A 19,423-nucleotide genomic window follows, 5' to 3' on the forward strand; every position below is an offset into this window, starting at 1 on the left:
AGCTGAAACGTTTTGTTAATACAATAAAAACCTCGGTTTGTTAATCACAATTACGTGTGTGTATGTAGATATAGATATAATCATTTTGAAAATTTGTACTATGATCCTTGTCAATAATCCTGTCCGTTAGGTCCTTATATGTGTGTGTTTGTTTTTTAAAGTGACACTTGGAATTTAAGTAAGAGAACAACCTTCCCCAACCCGGTGACCTCCAGTTGATGGTGGACTACAGCTCCCATAATTTCTTAGACTTGGCCATGCTGGCTGGGGCTTACAGGAGTTGTAGTCCAACAGCATTTGGAGGCCACCAGGTGGGAAAAGCTGGCCTATAATCAATTAGGGCCTATAACAGACTGAAAGTTCTGTATGCCTCAGCCTCCCGCACCCCCCACAAAAAAAGCTTTTCCTGCAATGCTGGGCTCAGCTGTGGGCACCCAACCCAGCTAAAGCAACTCTTGTCAAAATCCCACTGAAAGTAGTAGGTCTCAAGTTCTGCCTCATAGTTCCACTGACTTTAGTTGGACCTAACAGTGGAACCTTTTGAACTCTGTCTCTTTTGGTTTACTTCTAACTCTCTAGTAAGCGTGTTTTAACAGGGCTGTGGAGTTGGAGCCGTGGAGTTGGAGTCAGAAGCAATTTTGGGTGGAGTTGGTAGAAATGTACCAACTCCGGCTTCAAAATAAATGTTGATTGACAAATTTTTTAAAATATAAATTCAAAATGTCAAAGAAGCTTCCCATGAAGTCAGCTGTAGTTGAGCATTTCACCATAACTCAGGATGGAAAACATTTTGTGTGTCAGTGCATGACACAGGACCCAGATGAAGACAAATGCTGTGATGCCAAGATCAGCGCATATTCAGGCAGTGATAAAAATGCTCCTACGAGAGCTTCCGATTTAAAAAGACATTTACAGCCCTTTCCAGGGCTGTGGAGTTGGAAGCAATTTTGGGGGGAGTCGGAGAGTAGAAAAATAGAGGAGTCGGAGTTGACGGTTTGGTTCCACAGCTCTGGTGTTTAAGCTTGTAGTCTTGAGCTGTAATTATAACTCCATTTACCTGGAACTAAGCTCCACTGAATTCAGTGGGACTTCTGAGTAGATATGGTAAGGACTGCACTGTTAATCATGGACAGTGTCAGTTTCTGCACTAGGCTGTGGTCCTGATCCTGCTAAAAGTCAGATGTGAATAATCACACCTGTGGTAACACCACTCACCTCCAGAAATATACCTGGTTCAGTCAGCACATCAGTGTATAGCAGCCACATACCTGTTCCTCCTCCTATCCCACACATCAAGCTAGACATTTTATCTTTAGAGACAGATTGAAAGCAGAATGTATATGACCGCTGGGCTGTATGTCGCAATTTCACGATGTAGACAGCTCATACATCCAACGTTCGTTATTGAAATGCCCCCAATCCCTGCCCAGAGTAAGGTTTAAACCACAGGCATAACAGCTGTTTTAAATGTATCTAATAAAAATGGAAAGCTAAAATCAAAAGGTTTTATTCATCTTTAGAATTTCTCCAGTGTCTGTATCAAATAAAAAAATGGGGGGATGCCTTAGAAATATCTTTTTTTTACACAGTAACCATTGATCTCGTTAAAGAAGTTGAGAAAGTTCACTTCCAGTTTTTCTTGGTTAGGATAAGGTAATTCATTCCTGAACCCATCAATGCAATTAAAGCCCCAATGAGTGTCTGAAGTTACCCTCAATTTTCTGGAAAAGGTCTTTTACTTAGAACACCTCCCCCCTCCTTTTTTTCTTAAAAAAAGTGCAACATACGTTCAGACGAGTAAAGCTATAAAACTTCCTTTTATCCCCAAGAGAGCAAATAATCTCCAGGATGATTCTCTCGGCCAGTCTCTATTGACTTGCAGGGCATCTGCCACGCAGTCTTCTGTTCAGCCTCCCAGGCGCTGGCCTTCACCCCAGGCAAAACCTCCAGGACGTTCTTCAGGCAGTGGGTTGTAATTGGGATCCTCTTCCGGTGTGTCAAATATTGCTTTCCTGTTAAGCAAATTTTTTTTTTAAAAAATTGCTCCTGTCATCAAGTCCAGGTGTTCTACGTACCCGACTGGCAAGTACTTTTTGCCAGGCGGGCTTCTCTGAGAAAGGAGGGAAGCCCCATGATCTCCGCAGAAGCCTACTGGCCACATCTACCCATCTCTCTTCCCTCTGGGTTGGCAAGTATGGCCTAAAAAAGAGCTATCCACTTGCAGGCCAGATTATTAGGAATACGACTCCCGGCATTCTACTTGTCTTAAGGGTGTTCAATTGTTACAAGTATTATTTGTTGGGATATTATTATAGAACTAATGTTTATGTGCTGCCGCTGCTTCACTTGAACTTTACTGCTGTATGGTGTTATGCATAAGAAGAGTGTGCTGAATCAGGCCAGTGGCCCAGCTAGTTCAGCGTCGTGCTCTCACAGTGACCAACCAGGTGCCCATGGGAAACCCCGCAAGCAGGACCTGCTGTATGTTACGCACCACATCTAGTGCAGTTTTCTTGTGTGAAAACATTGCATGAACATTGAATGCTCATTTAAAATCCCTAGTTGAAAAGAACTTTTGATTAGCCCAGCTTATTTTTCTGTTTCTTTCTTTTGAACTGGGTGATCCCTTTGGGGGGGGGGACACAACTTGCTTCCTCCCAAACCCTATTGGATTCAATGGCATTTCACATTCAAAAGCAAGAAATCCAGCCTGGTGCAGTAGCTGACTGTATCAGCATATCTACAAGATGGGTCTGTAGTTTCAGAAGGTTTAAGTTATTGGTGCACCAAACTTGCTCCTTGCATGCCTTGGGACCCTCGGGCCAAAGTTAACGCCTGCCTATAATACTTATTGAGAGCCAGTGTGGTGTAGTGGTTAAGGTGCTAGACTACGACCTGGGAGACCAGGGTTCAAATCCCCACACAGCCATGAAGCTCACTGGGTGGCCTTGGGCCAGTCACTGCCTCTCAGCCTCAGAGGGAGGCAATGGTAAACCCCCTCTGAATACCGCTTACCATGAAAACCCTGTTCATAGGGTTGCCATAAGTCAGAATCGACTTGAAGGCAGTACATTTACATTTATAATACTTACTAATTTGTGAAATATTCTCTGACTAGTGTGTGCCAGCCAGCGCAAGGGAATGTTGATCATTTGACTCCTTCACAAGAGATAAGCTCACTACATTCCCATCCCACGGTCTTCCACACCTGGTACCAAGACACAGGGAGGATCACTAGTCAGCTATAAATCTTAGCTACTTGTCACAAGTGTTGTTTCAGCCTGGAGAACGCTCGTCACAAGGATGGATGGTTAACCCAAATACCAGGTCTTAGCAATTAGCGTCAAATGGTATATAATGCCCGCAATAAACCTTCTAAACTCAACCCAGTGCAGACCCAAGATCCCAGTATGGGGTGCTGCACATCCAAGCTACTTCAGAGGTCCGTTTGCTGTCGTTCTGAGGTTCCCAGGCAGCAGAAGGAACGTGAGACCGATTGCTTTTTCTTTCTGTCTTTGTATCCTCTCTTCAACAGTTAATAAAACCCATAACTTTCATTCCACATGTGTAGTTATTGTCTCCAGATCCGTAAAGAACCTTGCCCACTGGCAATGCAAATTGGTATGGGCAAATGACATGGGCCTCTTGAATACAAAGGTCCACCTAACCCAACAGCCTATTTCCGTGAGTGGCTGGCCAGATGCCAGACACGAAGCTAGCAGCCCTTAGCATCTCGAACCGAGAGGTAGCTTTGCAAAATTACGTATGCAGCTGCCTTATCCTGCGTTAGACCACTGGTCCATTTGGCCCAATATTGTCTACTCTGGCTGGCAGCGCCACTCCTGGATCTCAGGCAGACTTTTTCTCGGCACCTGCTAACTGGTCCTTTGAGCTGGGAGACTGAGCCTGAACATGTCTGCATGGCACTGCCATCTGTTCTTCCAGTGAGGTATACTGCCTCCAACGTGGGAGGATCCATTTTATTATATAGCTCTTTGGCATAGTCAAATAGTCTTTGAGAGAATTTCAGCTTTTTTCAAAAACAAGCATTTCGCCTTCATGGTCACAGGAACGAGGGCAACAATACTAAAACATCATAGGTAACTCAAGGCATCCCTGAAGATTAAAGCCCAGCTCTATTTTCTCTCTCCCAATGACCCCCTAGTTTTAGAACTTCCTCCCTGCACACGATACCTCTGAACTGACCTTTGGACAGTTTCCCCGCCCGCTCTAAACAATCACATCATTGCCACCCAGGAAGACACTTACAGAATCAACGGGGTTTTCAGAAGCCTTCCTCCCCCAGGCTGATTTGGAAAGACATCTTCTAAGAAAAAATATATGTGACCAACAGCAATACCTAGAGTCAAAAGGGAAAACAGTTAGGCCCCTTTATGCAATGCTGTCTCTGCAAACACAGCACTATAATTTCTCTGTAAAACAAATGCTGCACCCAATACCCAAACGCAGCCTGCTGAGGCCCACCTTGTGACAACCCAGAGCACGGTCTTTTCTGTTGCGTCATCCAGTTTATGGAACTGCCTCCCCTCTGAAACAGAGCAAGCACTGACTTTTGATGCGCTTTTAACATTTGCTAAGCACCCATCCAACGCAGGCATTGTCGCTTGTTAATACTGAGCCTGGGTGGCATCAGGCTGGTCTACTGTGGGTTTTGATGCATTTTATTGTTTTTTCAATGTGCTGTTTTTATTGGGATTATGTTGCATTATTGTGAACTGCCCTGGAATTATTGACGAAAGGGCAGAATAGAAATGTTTTAAATAAAAATATCAGTCCAGTTTTGCAAGAGCATTCAGTAGACACTTGGGTCACCTATCAAGCAGGGAATCGTTAGAAAAGAAGGACACAAATCTGGCACTCTTCCAGTCTCAGCCGTGCTTAAGCGATTGGCAGAATTACACCACCACCCAATCAGAAAGATTTTAAGTATGCATCTCTCTCTCTCCCTGTTCTTGTGTGTCTGTTTATTAGATTATAAGCCAGCAGGCAGGGTCTTGTTATTGGTTCTATGCAGCACCTTCTTTGGCGCTAAAGGAAACTATAAATACTAACTATTAATTCAGTTGCATCAGTTTCCATGATTGTGCACGGCTGCACAGGCAGATGTGAACTACAAAGGCTGTAATCCACAATTAGTAGCTCCGGTACTAATAGTGTTGTGTCGATGACTGGATTTAGGGCAGGGATTGCTCCAATGTCAGCAAGGCAGTGAATCCACTCTATGTTTTAGTCTGAACCTTCAAGGAACCGTCCAAGGTGCTGAAAGCCAAGGGACTAAAGCCTGGCGCACGCTAACTGCCCTGCTGACATTGGAACCACCAGTCTCCACTGATTAGGGTGTGTGTGTAAACACAAGTGTAGCACTAAAACAAGACCATGTTTCCATCACCTGGACCAGTGGTTCCCAAACATTTTTGTCCATGGACCACTTGAAAACAGCTGAGGGTCTTGGTAGATCACTTAATGATAATGCCCCCTGTGGTAGCAATTGTAATTCCACAGAACTCAAGTTGCAACACGAATAAAAAAGAAGAAGCAATAAATACAATTAAAAATCAATTATCAATATTCAGCATGATGGATGTGTCATCTCCCATCTTCAACCATAAATCCATAGACCGCCTGGATGCAGCCTGCAGACCGCTGGTGGTCCACAGACCAGAGTTTGGGAACCTCTGACCTAGACACTTCAAAAAGGCAAAGATCCCACTGAAGCTCAATGGCCATAGCTCGCTGGTCTCACCGAGGAGGTCAACAATGATGGAGTTTCCCAGCAAGAGTGAAAATCCCATGAGGACCCACGGGAGAAACGGGGCCTGGAAGACAAGGAGCCCAAAGAAGTTCATGCGGACAAAAGGGTTCCTGCGGCTCCAGATGTAGACCAGCATGATGGTAAACGCCTGCCCCAAGAAAACCAAGTTGACAAACAAGCCAAAAAGCTGGTGGAGGGACGGTTAAAGAAAGAGCGGCTGCATCCGTGTCAAGAAAGTGTAACCACTGAAAAACAGAGAGCAGAGAGGAGGGAACCGGTGGAGCCGTTTCTGCTGCCTATTTAAAAATGGGGGGAGCCCAACTGTGCAATATGATGCAATTTAGGAACATAGGAAGTTGCCTTCTACCGAGTCAGACCATTGCTCCATTTAGCTCAATATTGTCTACACTGACTGGCAGTGGCTCCCCAGGGTTTCAGGCAGGGGTCCTACCTGGAGATGCCATTTGGGATTGAATTTGGGACTTTCTGCATGCAAGGCAGATGCTCTGCCAATGAGCTATAGCCCTTCCCCCCTTTTAAAACAACCCCCCCAAATCTTTACCCAAAGAGATAAGCCAATGAAAGAACAAGATTTATAATACCAACCCAAAGTCTTCCTTTGCTGCCCTTTCCCCATCGCAAAATCCCAGTCGAAAAGTTGAGAGCGCAATGCAGATAAGAAGCTAAGAAGAGCCTCCTGGATCAAGCCAATGGGGGCCCACCTACTCCAGCATCCTGGTCCCACAGTGGCCAATCAGATGCCGCAATGGGAAGCCCACGTGCAGGACCTGAGTGCAAGAGCAACTCTCCCCTCCTGTGGTTTCCAGCAACTGTCATTCAGAAGCATACTGACTCCAACTGTAGAGGCAGAATATCGACATCATGGCTAGTAGCCACTGATAGCTTTACCCTCCATGTGTTTGTCTAATCTTCTTTTAAAGCCATCCCAGTTGGTGGCAATCGCTGCCTCCTCTAGGACCGAATTCCATAGTTTAACTATGCGCTTTCTTTTGTCTAATCTGAATCATGGCAAGCTGTGGTTTCTGCTAACCATCGTTTAGAATCTTAACCACTGATTGAGCTTCCAAGCCTACAATGGGCAAACCACAGTTTAGAGCTACTTTGCTGGTCATGGACCAAAATAAATTCATTCATTCATTCATTCAGTTTAGAGCTACTGCTCTCATTCTGACTAGAGCATTTGATTAGGACAGCCTTCTCCAATCTAGTTCTCTCTAGATTTCTTGGAATCAGTTGAATCTGAAACTGCAGTTTAATGTAAAATCAGATGGATTACAACATGTTGCTACTTCAGCAATGAATCCAGCTGTTGGAAAAAAACAAAGTTGGCCTGCCCAAGATGCATGTTTTCAGCCTGCTATGCTTAAACCAAATCACTTAAAGTAAGTGGGCATGGTCAATTAAAAACATAGAGCACACCTAGAATTTTGCTAGAATATATTACACCTCCCATTGTTTTATCTTGTGCACTGCAAACTGAGACACTCCTCAGTAGAGCACACTTCTACCACCTATTTATTAAAAATTAAAAATTAAATAAAATTCTTTTATACAATACCACTTCAAAGAACTATCCACCCTCCACTCTTAACAATCACAGAGTTTGCGGTTCTAAATACAGTAACTCCAAAACTGTTTTTAGTTTTTGGTTCAACATGGCTCTGCAAAGTCTGTGGTAAAAATGGTGAAATCAAAATATAGATTGCAGATACTGAACAAAAATTAGGAGACAGAGCCTGATTGGCTTTATGCTTGATTTCCCTGTACTACTTAATGAAAAACACCCCAATCAATGAGGACACTGAGCAGCCCTACGTGAACTGAGTAATTATCCCAAGAGACCACCTAAAATTCCTGTACAGCTGCACCCTACAAGGGAAGGATGTTAGCCACTATCCAGCCCATTTTCCAGGTAAACCAGTCATTCATTATGGATCCACCTGGAACCAAGTTACAAAACCACATTGCTGTAATGATTTCTTCAGCTCTTCCAAAGTCATGGTATCTTTAACCCAACATCAAAAGGATACAGTCATTAGCAGTCCACCAAAAAGGAACATGAATACAAAGTCTGCTGTCCGGCCCCGGAACGATCCTTCCTCAAGCATTCGGCAGTAGCGATATCTGAAGTTATGAGGTCAGGAAAATGCTAGATAACAGGCATGCATTAAGCACATCCAGCGTCTTGGTTTGAAAGACATCCCAAAACCAATCTTTGGGTTTCAAAAACGCAGGAGGGGAAGACAGAAAGATTATAAGCCAGTAGGCAGGAGCATCTCCAGTCCATAGAATCATAGAATAGTAGAGTTGGAAGGGTCCTATAAGGCCATCAAGTCCAACCCACTGCTCAATACAGGAATATTCAATTCCAATTGAATCTCAAGTGACCACAAAATATGACTGCATCTTTAATGGAAGAAAAGTAGACAGATGAGGCTCCAGAAACTTGTCTCATACTTTTAAGCAGGAACTAAGGTTAAAATAACTAGGAAAACTCAGCCAGGGTCAGTCTTTCACCTGCCTGCCTCATTTCCCATCTAGCTAAGTGATGCGGTTGCGGGTGATACCCTGTAACTTTGCCAACTTTTGTGGCAAGTTCCGCCTCACTTTTCCTGCAATTCAAGAACCACCAGCAGCAGCATGGAGTGGGGAGAGGGAGTTGCCTGCCCCAAACGGCTGCATTTCAGCCAACAAGATTTATTCCGCTGAGGAATTCACAAGTTTGCTTTGCTGCGGAAACATATTCAAAGCCACGAACAAGGGCAAACTCAATAAAAACCAGCTGGTCTCAACATGAGCCTTGCAGTAAAGGAATCCTTACCTTTATGCAGATATTTACCATATGTTTTCGTAGCTGTGGGAAAGCACAGGGCTTTCAAAGGAAATTGTATTTACATTTCGCAATGGGGTTCTTTTACCAAGCTGTTGTCCCCGCTCAAGGCTTCACTTTTATTCCCCTTTGAAGGAGTACAAAAATGTGTATTTACTAGGGGCTTCTGCCCTGAGTGCATTGCACACCAACCCCACCTCTTAACCCCGGGAATGGGAATCCCAGGCACCTCTGCTGCCAGTTCCTCCCCCGCCTGCTGGCTTGTCTCAAACCCTCGCCCACCTGCTGGGCTGAGTCGCCTAGCCTCACTTGGGTGCCAGCCTTCCCTCTCTTGCCCACTTGCCAGCCTGCCACTGCCATAATCCTGCACCATTTAGAAGGCTATCATCACATGACTACAGCATGACAGCTGACATGACATTACATGTACGGAAAAAATTGTTCTCTCTCACTCCATGTCCCCAGTGCAGCTTACAAAATAAACCATTGGAAATATTACTAACAAATAATCTACAGTTTAGGAGTCTATCCGTGCAATAGATCCCATTAAATGTACTTGGGGAGGGTGGGAAGCAACATTTTAGACTGGTGCCTAAAAGCTCACAGTGCTGGTACCTGATCAGTTGTTCTGGGGATAGTGCAGGAGCTTACTGTAAATAAAAATCTCACTCCCAGTACATGCTGAAGGTTACAAAAATATCTCCCTTCTGGCCACCAGCTGCAAATTACAGAAGGAAGGTATACACCTGTCGAAATCTGCAAATCACTTGAGAGACATGCTCCCACATAGCTCTAACGGAGCAGGTAAGTCCTACGGCAATGAATGGGACTGCATACGAGCAAATTTCCAGAACTGGATCTTTATTGTAAACGATCCATTAGATATTCAAAGAATCTTGGCTGCACGAGCTGGATAAAGCCCATCGCTGATGGCTTTATCTTCAAGCATTACTTATTAGATGTATTAGCTGCATTCATTAGTCTTGGTTTTCAGAGACAGGTAAGCTCAAGCTGTAAATACCATAAAATGACCACAAATTGTGGCAGCACATTTTTATTTTATTTTTCCTTATATGTATATTCCACATTTCTTCTGCCATGCAACCCAAGGTACATTGGATGATAGTACCCAGCAGTCACCTATACATCGACTGATCGGGCCCAGACCGGCTTAGCTTCAGCAAGGTGGCAGCCATGATCATGTGCCTTTAGACCAGGGATGGGTTCAAAAGTCCAGCAAAAAGAAGAGGCAAACTTAAAAGGCCTATATACCACCCTGGGCTCCTACTGGGAGGAAGGGTGGGATATAAATCTAATAAATAAATAAATATAAAAATGTTTTCATCTGTTCCTACAAAGAGAATAAAGACTGAGCCTTCCTACAATTTGTGGCACTTCTTCCATGGAAAGATCCTGCTTCCCGTAACTACCCATCCAATTTCAGAGCAGTGATTTTGATAGTCATGGTTGCTGAGACTCCTATCTCCGGGCATGGAAATATGAGTCTCAGGGGGCTTGTGATGCTTATCTCAAAGTTAAAAAAAAAAAGTGAACATAACGGCGATGGCCAAATCCTGCTCTGGCTCAGATTCTAATCGCCCTCCCTCCTCACGGAAGATGACTCTGTGTGAGAAAACTTCTCGCAGGTGACCGGCAAATTTGTATATGCAAACTTATACATGCATTTCTATAAGCTTCTCTATGCGTACAACCTCCTCCTGCAATATGCAGCTGGTAGCCAGAAGTGAAACAGTTTGGCTGAACCTGGTGCTAAGTGCCTGCCTGTACTGGAGGGTGTTCAAAGGTTGGGTGCCAACACACACACAAAGTCTTATCCCCTCGTAGCCCCCCAACTCAACCCCCCCCAAAATGGGGGTACCTGAAACACTGCCTCCAAAAATTATTTTAAGAAACGATCTTGGAAGGAGATAGTCCTTATGATAGCTCAGTCCTAGACAGGGTGGGCTGTGTAAGTCAAAAACAGCCCCTTGAATTGGGGAGCCGGCACAAATCTTTACACACTTGGGAAATGTAAGCCAAAGACCAGCCAGCTCCTGAAAATCCACAGGGAGGGCTAGGGACAAATGAGTGTCTCAACTGCGCCCACAATCAAATGAATTGTTCACTGTCAAAGGCTGAACGTGGAAAAAGCAGCTGCCCAGAGAAGCTCTTACAATCCATCCAAGAATTATTTTGCACTCTGAAGATTTTTAGACTGTGCCAGCGAGCAATAAAAAGATACAAAAAGATCATATTAAATAAAAAATTAAATCCAACTGGTCCAAAGAAAAGGTAGTTTGTAATTAGCCTCCATACCTGCAAAAGATGGAGAGCAGAGGTCAACACATGCGTGCTTAAGCAAGTATTTGCCTTAACGAGAAGAAATCTCAGCTTGGTTCAAATGAGGGCCTCATTCACTCACTTTTGGCCAACCTTCTGGGGGGGGGGAGGGGCCCGTGGTAACAGCAGCGAGCAGGCACGGCCATCCTACACTCTTGCATATATGCACATGTGAACAAGCACATGTTTGGTACGCAGAGGCTTGTCCCTCCCCAGCTGATCTATACAGTTCAACTGTGGGGGGGGAGTTTATCACTCACTCCCTGCTTATCAAATATCAAATGATCGACATGAAGGGAGAAGAGATTTGTATCCCCTCAAAGGCACTAGCCATGCTTCAGCACTCTGTCTATTTTTTTTCTTCATCTTTGTTGCTGCCACCAAAAAATCTGTGGGATCTTGGTGGAGTGGGGCAGATCAGACTCTTGGCCTACAGGTTAAAGGTCCAAGCCAAGGCCACATCATACAGAAATATATTGTTTCTCCCCTTTTTTAATTGAGCAGATACAAATAATTAAGAGTACCTCCGAGTACGTACAGAGTACCTTGTCATCCTTACGAGCAAAAGCCAGTCTTCAGTTTAGGACTACGGCTCCTTCCAAGGTAGCTGCCACAGATTTCCACTCTAGCCCCTATCTTTTTAAAATTTAACATAGCTCCAATTCTCTGGACAGTATTATGAGAAAAAGAGTCTGATTAACAACAAATACTTTTAAGGTGGGCAGGTTACAAGGGAAAACTGGTTTCAACACTTGGTTTCATGTTTGCAAGGTATCTTAATCCAATATAAATATATAAGAACATTGGGAGTATTTGTGAAAGCTGCCTTAGTTGCTTGAAGAACAATGGGCGTTAACGTTAGTCACATTCAGAGCACACCACATGACTCACATAGGTCTGTTTATTTCAATGAGTCAACTGAGCAGAATTTAGTTGGATGCAACCCCAAACTGTTACACAAGATATATGCAGGAATTTGGGGGGGAAATGGAGAAATGAATTTTTCCATTTCTGTTGTTAAAAAATTGCCGTTCTGGGCAACGCAGGGTTAGGGCCAGCTCTGATGTTTTCTCATAACATACAACACAAAGGAGGAAGGAACAGAAGTGGCCAGAGAAGGAACGTTTAAGCAGATGGACTCAAATCTCCTGAACTACAAGATGGGGGGTCTGTTGACGTGTGTGCGTTGTTGCGTGAAACAGCATACATTACGTTGGAGTTAAGTTGAGCAAGAAACTTCTTCAGAGCATTAGAGCATGTTAAGAGTCTTTATTAAGACATTATGGCCAAAGGCTTAAGAGTAAATACATGTAGAGTTTCTTCAGTCACCCCCCTTCTGGTACATCTCTCTCCAAAGGTAAACACAGAAGAGAACCTCTCAGTTCAGAGGCAATACACAGAAGACTCAGCTTAACACAGATAGCTGCTAGAACTTTTCCCAGTTTATCGTGATGGCTACCATAGCAACGGCCTTCGCAGTCCGTTTCCAGACTGGGCAAAGACATAACTTCCCCTAGTTACAGTTTTTCAGACTTGATGGAAAACAAACTCAGTGACAGTGCAGTTCAATGGTCAACAGGGTCTTCTGCCTTTTACCCCCCCTTTTCATTATTTGCGACTTGAATACAAGATGAAAGCAAAATTGTCAGGTCAACACAGATCATCAGGTCAACCCGAGCTGTAGTTTCTGCTCCACCACAGTATGGTGTAATCAGGTAACATGACAGAGTGCGCTCTTCTGCACAAAAGAGGATGTTTTATTGTTTTTGGAGGTTTTTAAATATTTTATATTTTTTTTAATTTTAATTTTATTTTTATTACGGAAGTCTTTGCTGCCCTTGGCTTCTTTGAGAGGATGGGCAGGATAGAAATTTAATAAGATTGTCTTACTCCTTATATACCCAGTCTATCACTGCACTTTGCAGGTGAGGGCCTCCTGCAGATGCCATGTTATCAGGAGGTCCGTTCTGCACAACATAGGAAACGGACCTTTAGTGTGGCGGCACCTACCCTGTGGAACTCCCTCCCCTTAATTATTAGACAGGCGCCATCTCTGTTATCTTTATGGTGCCTATTGAAGACCTTCCTCTTTCAACAAGCCTTTTAAGTAGAGACCTTCTCCCAGTCTGCATCTGTCTTGGAATTGTTTTTAGATTTTTTAAAAAAAAGATGTTTTAAAGATTTATTTTTAAAGATGCTTTGTTTTAATATGTTTTAAAGTTTTTTATTTTTAAAATGATTTAAAATACTTTTAGTATTTTTGTTTGCTGCCCGGCTCCTTCTGGGAAGAAGGGTGGGATATAAACTTAAATAAATAAACAATATCATTTCACTGTTGCTCAATAACAAAATCACAGCATGTAACATGGATAGAACCACTGCCTGCAGTCATCCCTGAAGCTCTTGTCATTCTTCCTCATGAAATTTCAGCATTCACTGGAAGCAACCCCTCAAAAATGGAAATGGACTGCCTTCAAGTCGATCCCGACTTATGGCAACCCTATGAATAGGTTTTTCATGGTAAGTGATATCCAGAGGGGGTTTACCATTGCCTTCCTCTGAGGCTGAGAGGCAGTGACTGGCCCAAGGTCACCCAGGGAGCTTCATGGCTGTGTGGGGATTCAAACCCTGGTGTCCCAGGTCATAGTCCAACACTCAAACCACTATGCCACACTGGCTCTCCGAAACAACCTCGAAATTGGAGTGTGCTTGTTTGTTTCATTCCACTGGATGAAAACAGGAGGTGACCAGTCTTTAAATGTTACTGACATGCAACAACAACAACAGCAAAAAACCCAAAGCTACTTACTTGAAACTGTTTAAATATTAGTTCAGGGTTGAAGTACAGCTGAAATGGTGTGATTAATTCTAATTGCTGAAACAAACAAGCATATAAAGGAGCTTAGAAGGATTTCCGTGGAGCCATGCAATTTACAAAGGCGCCATTAAGAGCTCACGCAGCCTTCGCCAACTTGGCTCCCTCCAGACGTTGTACTACAACTCCCACTGTATCCCACCAATGTGGCTGTACTGGCTGGGGATGATGTGAGTTGTAGTCCAAAACATTTGGAGGGCGCCAGGTTTGGGAAGGCTGAGTTAATGCTATCCAAAAGAATCTTCGGTAAACTAATGTATCCCACCCTCACAGCCCACTTCTCAGATCCTTCCTCTTGCAAAACCTTCATCCATGGCCAAAACTGTCATCTGTTGAGACCACTGAGGTCTGTGCAAGCACAACCACCCAAGCAACCAAACAGATCTCTCCATCAAGACTCAATGAGGTTGGGGACCAAACCATCTCAGTGGGCCTGTTCTTCCGTCGTCAGAATTCCACATAACGGAAGGGTGCTGAAAGATACAGCAACGGCCACTGGCTCAAAGGCAGTTTTAAAGGCGGATTAAACAAATCCATGGAGGATAGGCCTGTTCATGGCAACTAGTCATACTGCCTTCAGACCCAAATACCTGAAGAAGCACCTCCTTACGTACCTTCCTGACTCTGGAATGCTTACAGACAGATAAAACAGGTTTACAATCTTAATGGACGCAACTCAGAAGGGAAGCAGGTGGAGGAAATAAGCAAGTTAGGCATCTCGTAAACTGTGACTTCCCAACCTGCTGCCCTCCTAACGTTGTGGGCCTACAACACCATCTGCCCCCAGGCAGCACAGACTGCTTCCAACTCTACTACTGAGACCCTGGCTGAAATCCTGGGATGTCACTGCCAGTCAGCGTAGACAATATTGAGCAAGATAGACCAAGGGTCTGACTCCATAAAAGGCAACTTCCCATGTCCCTAAGTCGTAGTCGAACATCTGGAGGGCCACAGGCTGCCCATCCCTGCCCTTAAGACCCAAACTACCTTCTGCGGGCTTGGACTGAGGCTTTTCCAGCATTTCCATCCTACCACCTGAGCCAGGTGTGGGGGGAACCTTTGGGCCCTCCAGATGTTGCTGAACTACAATTCCCATCAGCCCCTGCAGCCAGCATGTCCAATGGCTAGGGATGATGATGAGAGTTGCAGCCTATTAGCAATTCAAATGGCTTAATTAGCAATTCAATGCAGGGCATCAGTCAATCTCGTGCTGGAGTATGAGGGAGTCAGAGGGCGCCACGTGGCCCCCTGTATGCAGCGGGAGTGGGCGGGGCCATTGCTTGGAAAGGGGGCGTGTCCTGGGCTGGGCCTATGCAAATGAGCCGCCGGCCCTTTGCGCTCCCCCTCCAAAGGCAAGGGCGAGGACGAAAGGCTCTCCCCTTCCTCCCCTACTCACCACAGCCGCGGTGGTGAGGACGCAGGCGGTGGTGTAGGCCCGGGTAACGGGAGGCACCTGCAGGTATTCCTGGCGGAAGGTCTGGTACGCCATCTTGGCGGCGGCCCCGCCTAAGCCCCTCCCTCGTCCCGCAGCGTCACCTTGGCCAATCAGCGCCCGAGATACGGTTCTGGAGGGGAGGTATCGACCAATCAGCGCCTCCCTTCTCTTCCTTTGCCCGCCCTCTGCCTCTTCTCGGGCAATCAGCGGCCGTCTATCTCCCTGCCTCCCTTTTGCAAGACCAATCGGAACTGCTTCTGTTCGGTTGGACAGACGCCTACAACCTATAGAGATGATAAAAATTATAGAGTCATACCGCAGAAGCTGTGGGCGGGGCCGCGGAAGGGAAACGTTTAGAAGTGGCGGGAAAGGAAAGGATTCCCGGTTGCTCCTGCTGCGCTGCGGGCGGAAGTCTCGGGTTCGAATCCCGTCCGGAGAAGAGAGGCCTGAGGTGAGGTGAGGGGCTCCAGACCTCCAAATTAAATTTTTCCCAACGCAGGAGGGAATAGTGAGGGGGAGCCAGGCATCCCCTTATTAACTAACTAATGATGCTGTTTTGGGAGTTTGTATTTTGTATTTGATTCTTAGCTCATAATGTGTATGTTTAAGAGAGTATTTTTATTTTTCTGTTAATTATGCTGTTTTGAATGTGGCTTCTATATTTGGCCTGAATTTGTAGTTTCCTTTTAATATTTTGTGATGTTTTGTGCAGTGTTTTAATCTAAGTTGTAAGCCGCTTTGACATTTGTTTCCCAAATAATATAAAGCGGTATAGAAATGACTTAAACAAATACATAAATAACCTTTACATTGGAAATAATTACGGGTTCAGTGTAGACCGGGATTCCCAAGCCTTTTTTGTTTTCAATTTGAAAATTATTGAGGGTCTTAGTGGAGCACTTAATGATTTGTTTATTTTTTGCCTGTTGTAGCAATTTCCCTGCCTGTGCTAGAAAAATAATGGACAGAAATCAATATTGATTTTTAAAAAATGTAATTTTATGGCTCCTTTGGTTTCTTATAGACTGTGTTTTACTGTATCACAATTTGTGTTCCATAGAATCCAAACTGTAATGCAATAAAATACAATATAAGAAGTAATGGGCCTTTTCAGTGGTGGCCCCCCTTTGTGGAATGCTCTCCCCAGGGAGATACGCCTGGTGCCATCATCTATTTTTATGCGCCGAATACCTGCCTTTCCCCTGTGCTTTTGCCACTTAATTTGAAAGGCTTTTGGTATCAGCAGCTGCTTTTAATGTGGCAGGTCTTGAAAAGCTTGTCTTTGTTTGTTTATTGTTATGTGCCTCCAAGTCGACTACGACTTATGGCGACCCTATGAATCAGCGACCTCCAAGAGCATCTGTCGTGAACCGCCCTGTTCAGATCTTGTAAGTTCAGGTCTGTGGCTTCCTTTATGGAGTCAATCCATCTCTTGTTTGGCCTTCCTCTTTTTCTACTCCCTTCTGTTCTTCCCAGCATTACTATCTTTTCTAATGAATCATGTCTTCTTGTTATGTGTCCAAAGTATGATAACCTGAGTTTCATTATTTTAGCTTCTAGTGATAGTTCTGGTTTAATTTGTTCTGACACCCAGTTATTTGTCTTTTTTGCAGTCCATGGTATCCGCAAAGCTCTTCTCCAACACCACATTACAAATGCGTTGATTTTTCTCTTACCGGCTTTTTTCACTGTCCAACTTTCACATCCGTACATAGAGATCGGGAATACCATGGTCTGAATGATCCTGACTTTAGTGTTCAGTGATACATCTTTGCATTTGAGGACCTTTTCTAGTTCTTTCACAGCTGCCCTACCCAGTCCTAGCCTTCTTCTGATTTCCTGACTATTGTCTCCATTTTGGTTAATGACTGTGCTGAGGTATTGATAATCTTTGACAAGTTCAATGTCCTCATTGTCAACTGTAAAGTTACATAAATCTGTTGTCATTACTTTAGTCTTCTTGACATTCAGCTGTAGTCCTGCTTTTGTGCTTTCCTCTCTAAGTTTCATCAGCATTCGTTTCAAATCAAATAATATGTGCAATAAAAATGCAATTAAAAATCAATATGAAGATTTAATGTGGACATGCCATGGGCATGGATGAAGCTTGCGGGCCACTGATGCTCCACGGGCCACAGTTTGGGAACCCTTGATCTAGACATAGGTAAGCACCATCTTCCTAGTGGGGACTGAAATTTTGCTCCCACCTTCCTCTTATCTTTGGCCCTTGATTGTTTTGCAAATGCTAAGAGAAAACATCATAAAGTGATGGCTAATTTGAAGTTACACCTTGGTGGGTAAGCCTAAACTAGGAAGACCACAAACTCAAGATAGGCATTCAAGTGTGTCTGTGCGTGTTTTAAGGGCTTATTGCAGCACAGCAATCCATACAAGAACGCTCGAGTAAGGGTTAAGCAAACTAGGACACCCAAAAAGAAATAAATGGAGAAATAAAGCAATAAAGATTAAAAAAACATGGGAAATAATTAGATGGAAGCATTGTATTAAAATGTTGTAAATATAGCCAGACCCTATTTCAATGGTCCCCAAACCTTTACCCCCACAGATCACTTGGAAATCGCCAAGGATCTTGGTGGAACATTAACGATTCTACACCTGTTGTATGATTTTTAATTGTATTTTTCTTGCTTCTCTTATTTATTATATTGTATTTAATTGCGCTACATGGCGTTCAAATTGTAACACAACAAAAATACAGTAAAAGCAAAAAAACCCACCTTTTTTTCTATCTACTATTGTCCACAAGCCACTACGTTTTTTCAACCCTCCCTCTTCCCTCACAGAAGCTTCATTAGGATTTTTTAAACCAATTTATATTCCTAGCTCTGTTTCCCCCTAGGTTTAGAATGTTGTGTCATGTTAGAACGTTAGGAAATTCCATGACATCACAGTAGCTTGGCCAATGGGGGCGTACAGGCACCACTAGGTGTTGGCAATGGGGACAGCCAGTATTTTTTTTTATCTCTGTAATTTTTTTCCCTGTTTTGCAGACTTCTACATTGTGTTTGTATAGATCATTCCTCAAAATGTCAGTAAATCCAATGGTATACGAGACCCAGTTCTTCGGCTTCACCCCTGAAACGTTCATGTTGCGGATACATGTAGCCTTCCAGGACCATCTTGCTCACATGATGCTACTCGTAGAGGATGCCATACTGAATAAATTAGAGAGCATCCGTCCTAATAAGCTCACGCCTTCCCTAATTCGGAGGAGCACTGAGCAGTTCCTCTCTTTAATGAAGAACCGTTTCAACAGCCTCTTTGGCAAAATGCAAGACACACTTCTGAACGCAGTGTTGCGCATCCCCAAGAACGTTTTGCTGCCGGAAGACAAAGCTCAAGAGGAGTTCTGCTACACTGTGGAAGAGTTCCAGAGGCTCCAGAACGAGATCAACCAGCTGGAACGACGACTCAAGGCTGAAGCATCGGCCGAACGGGCTCTTCATGCCGAATTAGAGGAGCAAAAAGGTGTCCAGGCGCACCTGGAAGGGATCCTCCAGTGGTTTGACAGCCTCAACAACATAGGCAGAGAAGAGGGGGCCAGCAACCTCAAAGAAAGTCTTTCCGCCTCGTTGAAAACGGCTGTCGAGCTGCAGAGCATCATGCGGGAGGTGGAAGAGAAAATGAACAAGCTGGGGGAAATGACTGTGTAAGCTTGGGACGGAGAATGTGCACAGCTCTCCACAGGTTGCTGCACTACCTATCCCATCAGCCCCAGCCAGCACAGCCTATGGTTGGGGACGATGGGACTTGTGGTCCAACATGTGGAGGGCCACAGGTTCCCCATCCCCAGTGAAAGGGCAGCAAAATCATATTAAAATAAAAATTAAACTTTCCCCTTGGAGCTGTTTTTTAATAGTTCATTCTCAAAGACTGGGAACAGATCCACTGGGAAACCCAACAATGGTTGGTTCCATTGGATCTTCTCTGCTCTTCTGTCTTAAAGAAGAAAGTAGCTTTTCGTGGACAAGAGAGAGCCTCTCGCCCTGGACGCTGTGAACTGCTCAACGCCCAAGATCTCATTTTAGTAGGGGACCGCTCTAAGGCCACCAGAATCTGTGCGCAAAGCTATGTAACTGCATTATAAAAACTCCAAAACGTTTAAGTACCGGTGCTTTTTCTTGAGTG

The 19,423-nt window shown here is 44.3% G+C and overlaps 2 protein-coding genes across 8 annotated transcripts; one reads left to right on the top strand and one right to left on the bottom strand.

The window, feature by feature from the left end:
- Positions 1-1,491: 1,491 nt before the first annotated feature.
- On the bottom strand, positions 1,492-15,394 carry DERL2 (derlin 2). 3 transcript variants are annotated; one of them, XM_061605197.1, is made up of 7 exons: positions 15,236-15,386; positions 13,774-13,839; positions 10,867-10,940; positions 7,825-7,918; positions 5,765-5,960; positions 4,270-4,360; positions 1,492-2,012 (listed from the first exon to the last, which is right to left on the bottom strand). In XM_061605197.1, the coding sequence occupies exons 1-7, from the start codon at positions 15,326-15,328 to the stop codon at positions 1,907-1,909; spliced, it is 720 nt and encodes a 239-aa protein (XP_061461181.1). In that variant the 5' UTR covers positions 15,329-15,386; the 3' UTR covers positions 1,492-1,906. The 3 variants fall into 3 exon arrangements, 2 of the variants coding, with proteins under 2 accessions (XP_061461181.1, XP_061461182.1); XM_061605198.1 differs by lacking the exon at positions 13,774-13,839; XR_009759876.1 differs by lacking the exons at positions 5,765-5,960; positions 7,825-7,918; positions 10,867-10,940 and having other exon boundaries at positions 1,922-2,012; positions 15,236-15,394.
- A 220-nt stretch (positions 15,395-15,614) lies between these two features.
- MIS12 (MIS12 kinetochore complex component) lies at positions 15,615-19,400 on the top strand. 5 transcript variants are annotated; one of them, XM_061605194.1, is made up of 3 exons: positions 15,637-15,725; positions 16,586-16,672; positions 18,286-19,400. In XM_061605194.1, the coding sequence occupies exon 3, from the start codon at positions 18,322-18,324 to the stop codon at positions 18,946-18,948; it is 627 nt and encodes a 208-aa protein (XP_061461178.1). In that variant the 5' UTR covers positions 15,637-15,725; positions 16,586-16,672; positions 18,286-18,321; the 3' UTR covers positions 18,949-19,400. The 5 variants fall into 5 exon arrangements, with proteins under 5 accessions (XP_061461175.1, XP_061461178.1, XP_061461177.1 ...); XM_061605193.1 differs by having other exon boundaries at positions 16,586-16,662; XM_061605192.1 differs by having other exon boundaries at positions 15,640-15,730; positions 16,586-16,662.
- Positions 19,401-19,423: the final 23 nt, after the last annotated feature.

The sequence above is a fragment of the Rhineura floridana genome, chromosome 21, assembly GCF_030035675.1.
Source record: "Rhineura floridana isolate rRhiFlo1 chromosome 21, rRhiFlo1.hap2, whole genome shotgun sequence".
NCBI classification, from domain to species: domain Eukaryota; kingdom Metazoa; phylum Chordata; class Lepidosauria; order Squamata; family Rhineuridae; genus Rhineura; species Rhineura floridana.

Bases quoted from the DNA above. Each gene is read 5' to 3' on its own strand.
- DERL2 (XM_061605197.1), bottom strand. From the start codon at position 15,328: ATGGCGTACCAGACCTTCCGCCAGGAATACCTGCAGGTGCCTCCCGTT. The intron at 10,941-13,773 runs GTAAGTAGCTTT...CATCTTTTGCAG, and splicing joins TAATATTTAAACAGTTTCAA to GTATGGAGGCTAATTACAAA. The intron at 5,961-7,824 runs GTATCCTTTTGA...TCCCTCCACCAG, and splicing joins TTGGTGGACTGCTAATGACT to CTTTTTGGCTTGTTTGTCAA.
- MIS12 (XM_061605191.1), top strand. From the start codon at position 18,322: ATGTCAGTAAATCCAATGGTATACGAGACCCAGTTCTTCGGCTTCACC.